At 31.3% G+C, this 5,324-nt stretch overlaps 1 protein-coding gene across 1 annotated transcript; it reads right to left on the reverse strand.

Moving 5' to 3' along the window:
* Positions 1-3,377: 3,377 nt before the first annotated feature.
* LOC116011045 (transcription factor MUTE-like) lies at positions 3,378-4,658 on the reverse strand. The gene is made up of 3 exons (XM_031250554.1): positions 4,531-4,658; positions 3,764-4,144; positions 3,378-3,479 (listed from the first exon to the last, which is right to left on the reverse strand). The coding sequence occupies exons 1-3, from the start codon at positions 4,624-4,626 to the stop codon at positions 3,378-3,380; spliced, it is 579 nt and encodes a 192-aa protein (XP_031106414.1). The 5' UTR covers positions 4,627-4,658.
* Between the last annotated feature and the right edge of the window lie 666 nt (positions 4,659-5,324).

A 5,324-nucleotide genomic window follows, 5' to 3' on the forward strand; every position in this document is an offset into this window, starting at 1 on the left:
AACCATCCAAACAACAGTATGATCTCTAAAATCCTTAAAAGCATGCCTTAAGTAGAGATCTCTTAATGTTAGGATAATGCTAACTGTATTCCATGACTTCTTTATAACTGAACTTAAACACTACCTCTAACAGCTAAGAGCTCGGAGTTGACACGTCTGTCACTCCCACTCATTGAAATAGCAAAAAAACAGTTAAGTCACAGAAGCATTCCAATAACTTAGATAATGAATTGGTGGAGTTTAGCTTATAACTTATTTTAAATTACAAATAAACAATAATTTTTGTTTGATAAAACATAAAAGTTTAAAATAATAGCTTATTTTGAAACGCTACTTAGGGTAGCGTTTTAAAATAAGCTATTAGATACTAGCTTTTAATCTTTTAGCTTTAAAATTGTTGAAAATTTTAACTAAAATGATAATTTTAAGTGGCTATTTTGTAGTACAAATATATGTGGGATTCACTTTTGATTTGAGTTGGGTTAAAGTGGATTCGGTTTCTTTGTATTCAAACGAAAAATTGATATATTGTATGCTTAAAATGGGTAATAAGTAAATGAAAAATTGATTCTTAAAATAAACCTATTTAAGTGAAGTCAAAAAGATGATTGTAAAATTCTCTTTGGTGGTGCTTGGTGAATTAGCTCTGATCTATCCGGTGCTTATTAAAACAAAGCATCGTTTGGTGCTTTAATGCACTATGTAATGAATCTTCGAGGCTGCAAATTAGTAATGTTATTGCTAAGGACCTTGTGGTCCAATGGCATCAAACCCTTTCCTTTATACGGAAGGTGGTGGGTTCAAGCCTCAGAGGTGGCAATATTGGCTCAAAATGCACTATGTAATGGCGTAATTAAGCACCCTGTGGTGTGGTGCTTTTATACGGAGAGTACACTAATGTCTGAAGAGTAAAGTGCATATCATGCACTATGACTCTAATGCACTTCGAAGAGTGTAGGTGGCTGCACTTCGAAGAGTGCATAATGTGACTGTTCGGTTAATTCCGAAATGTTAGAAAGGTTGTTTACTTTTTGGACGTACCAACAACACCCCGGGTTAATTAAATCCATCAAGCTTTATTGCGTTATAACCTATGAACAACTTTAATGAAAAATGTAACTTCAAATTTATTATTTGTTTCTCCGTTTGTTTATTACCCATTTCAATCTATTTGCTTTTTCTATATACAAGTAGGAAAGTGTGTTCGTTCATCAATGAGAACAAGATGGTCTTATTAATAAACATTTTAAATGCATGCATGGCTTTGATAATTCTATGGCCACAGTTTGTCATTGAAAATAATAAATAACTTACCTACTTTAAAGATTAATTGAATATTTATATGTGATTTATTTTCTATTTATAAAATAAATATACTTGAAAATAATACTGTAACTTTTTAAGCTAGCATATTACATTTATTTAGTACAAAATATTTTTTTCCAGAAAAAGATGGCTGAGTGACTTCTTGGCCATCAAGTGTTTTTGAAACACGTTATTAATTGTCGGTTCGAATTAATTGGATAATAATTTCATAAACGTAAATATTATTTTTAATATTAAGTATAATCGTTTCAAATGTTATAATCCGATTATTAAATTGGATTTATGCGCCTATTAATACTTAAGGTTTAATTCATCCCCTATATATACCTCATTATCTTGTGTTTGGGCAGAATTTTAAAGCTACAATTTTTTTTTTCTCTACTCCTACGTTGTCTTGTTCCCAAAATTAAACTCTGTCCATACATTCTTGAAAAAGCTTCTGTGTCAAGTCTATTTGTTCTAGTTTGCTGAGCGTACCATAGTTTGAATGCTTAAACTATAGTATCGTTGATCCATTTTATCCTGTGAGATTGACACTACAATACTCCTAGCATCCCCGGGAGGTAGCGAATCGGTTTTAATGAAAGTCTGAGTATCACACGACTTGGATCCCTTTTCTTTTTGTTTTTCGGTTCTTTGGTTTGTGAGATTATTTATAAATTTAAATCCCTTTGTTTATATATTTATATATGTTTGTTGGGATTATTTTCGCAAGATTATAAATCCCTATTTCCGTTATGTATATATATTTTGTACATACATCTATATATATATATATATATATATATATATATATATGTATGTATGTATGTATGTATGTATGTATGTATGTATGTATGTATGTATGTATGTATGTATATATATATATATATATATATATATATACATACATACATACATACATACATACATCTATATATATATATATATATATATATATATACATACATACATACATACATACATACATCTATATATATATATATATATATATATATATACATACATACATACATACATACATACATCTATATATATATATATATATATATATATATACATACATACATACATACATACATACATCTATATATATATATATATATATATATATATACATACATACATACATACATACATACATCTATATATATATATATATATATATATATATACATACATACATACATACATACATACATCTATATATATATATATATATATATATATATACATACATACATACATACATACATACATAGATACATACATACATACATATATATATATATATATATATATATATATATATATATATATATATATTATTTTGTAAAATCGACTTATTCCCCCAACAAAAATAGGTTATTATAAACTAGGTATGCTAAACAGAATCAATCATTTTCATTATTCACCTTTTCATTCAATTAATCTTTTATAAACGATACTTCACATGTTCACCACCTTTAAAGGGGCATTCATATTAGAGAAATCAACACTTTTACTCTCTCAATTATAATAATAGTATGACTAAATATACCACTTTATGATTTAAAAAAAAAATAAAAAATACCACTTTATTTAGTGGCATATTAGTGGTCAAGTTGATCCCTAAAAGACTGAATTATTATTTTAATAATAAAAGAGGAAACTAAATCTACATTATAACCACAATTGATGAGGGAGAAAAGAATGCTAATTCTCCCTATAATTGCATTTTGTAAATATATATACAAAGATTAGTCTCACAACTTTGGTAATAAATAAATAAACAAAGAAGCTATTATATTGAAGTGCAAGATTGCATGTAATAATTAATTTTTGCTTCTATAATTTTACATATTTTCTCGAAAGTTAACTCCTCACACTTAACATACAAACCAACAAAAAAAAAAAAAAAAACCTGATTAAGAATTTAAAATTCTTGAAAGGGAAAATAAGTATATGAAATTACTTAATATTTCAATATTAGTTTCTTAAACTTGTTTTAATAATAATAATAATAATTATTATTATTATATTGAAATGTATTTGGATCAAGTGCTTGAACTCTAATTTTCCATCTCCTTGATAAACGCTGTGGATTCAGAGCGAAAGCTTTGTTGAACTTCAAGTGCAAGCTCCTCCACACTGAGTTGACATTCCAGCCCAATCTGTGTAACATGTCATCATATCAACAATGATATACTCCACAATCAAAATATCTATTTTGATCGTTTTAAGTGAATTGTCAATGTGGTGATGAGAATTCTTCACAATTTTTTATAAGCACAACTTAAAATATTTGCCAAAGATCTTGTGGTCTAGTGCATCTGGTGTCCCAGTTAACACTCTTACATGGATGATGGGAGTGGGTTCGAGCCTCAAGCCCTCCACAAGATATGGGTGGACTTGGCCTGAAGCTGGAACTCGAATCGGCAAATTTGCTATTATGTACCTTAACAACAAAGGAGTAGAGAACAGTGTCCTCCATGCTGCTGATGTTCAGGTGAAGGATCTCAAAGGAAAGCCTCTCCAAGACGGTGATTATCCTGACAATCTGCCCAGGAATTCGCCGAGAAACCGTCCTTAAAATGACGTTGGTGCCGGATATCCTTGCCTCAACGTCGGCCACCGGAGAGTTGCAGCAGGCTCCCACCTCTTTGAAGCTATTCAAATTATTATTGTTGAGAAATAATGGAGTTTCGGGCAGCCTAGGGCTTGGGACGGGGCTAGGGCTTAAACTCTTCCTTCGTTTCTTGGCCTCCAGTGATTGTTCAACCTGGTGCAATTCCTTGATGAATTCAACCACTCCCCCTATTATGGATGCTTGATCTCCCTACACCATCTCAATCAATAAATCAATAAAAATTATAAATTCAAGGGAATAAATGTAATACTTTTCTGTATAATATTAAGGCCTTAATTAATTATGTGGTGCAAGTTGTATAGTTTGGTTAGACTCAATAACTAGAAGTTTTTACGGCTCACAATAATACCAATATACCATTTAAAGTATGAGACAAAATGGTTAACATGATTCTGCAGGTTTATTGTTCAATAAGCAACACAAAGGAGAGGACATCGACTATGATTGGTGATTAACATTACCACCGGTTCTGCTATTAAGAGGTTAGGTTTCTTGTAATTAAAACTGAGTTGAATCAGTGTTAGACTGCATAGATATCTAACAGATAGATCAAAAGAAAAGAGTAGATTGAATACCCGTTTGATGTAGAAACAAGGGGTTAAGGAGCGGAGGATCTTGAGATGTTCGTTCATCTGTCTTCTCCGGTTTCTCTCTACAGCGATATGAGACATCTTAGCTTAGCTTAGCTTGCAGATTCATTCAGTTCCTGCCCTTTGACAAGGTTGACAAAGTGGTCCTAAAAGCGTTGTCTGTTTATAGAAAGATGGAATGTGTGTGTGGGGTGGGGGAAAGCCCTATACCTAAAAGCATAGTATCTGTCTATCTGATCTGGTGTTATTTAATGCCTCTTGCTGCTCTCCCGTGAAACTGTTAATTGTAGTTTTTACTATACTCACAAACCAATATATATATATATATATATATATATATATATATGCATATTCTCTCTCTCTCAGAACATCTACCATGCATGTGTTACATTCTCACGCTTATTAACCTACATCAGTTACGTTGCCCATGTGAGATAAAAGATATGAGGGTAATCTTGTTATTGTCATGCATTTTACTTGCGCGAATCTGGTTGGCCCGATCTTCTTTTCACACTCTAATTTAAAAAGGATTTTAAAATGATTTATTCGGTTGGGTGAGTTTGATTTGGAAGGTTTAATTTAGATTGGGTAAAGGGTTGTTTTTGGATTTTAATGTATAACGGTTTGCCACGTTCGGCTGTAGAACGATAAAAGCCGCCGGGGATGACGCCACAAGGATGGTAATTTCCTTGATAAGTCAGGTTTGCCATGATCCACGCATCACGGCCGAACTCATTCCGAGTTCCAGAAAACACTCAGTTTTCTATCTCAAAGATTCT

The sequence above is a fragment of the Ipomoea triloba genome, chromosome 1 (genome assembly GCF_003576645.1).
Source record: "Ipomoea triloba cultivar NCNSP0323 chromosome 1, ASM357664v1".
NCBI classification, from domain to species: domain Eukaryota; kingdom Viridiplantae; phylum Streptophyta; class Magnoliopsida; order Solanales; family Convolvulaceae; genus Ipomoea; species Ipomoea triloba.

Coding starts and splice junctions, on each gene's coding strand:
- LOC116011045 (XM_031250554.1), bottom strand. CDS start 4,626: ATGTCTCATATCGCTGTAGAGAGAAACCGGAGAAGACAGATGAACGAA. Junction 4,145..4,530: donor CTTGTTTCTACATCAAACGG/GTATTCAATCTA, acceptor GAGATGGTGTAG/GGAGATCAAGCATCCATAAT. Junction 3,480..3,763: donor TCTACTCCTTTGTTGTTAAG/GTACATAATAGC, acceptor CATGTTACACAG/ATTGGGCTGGAATGTCAACT.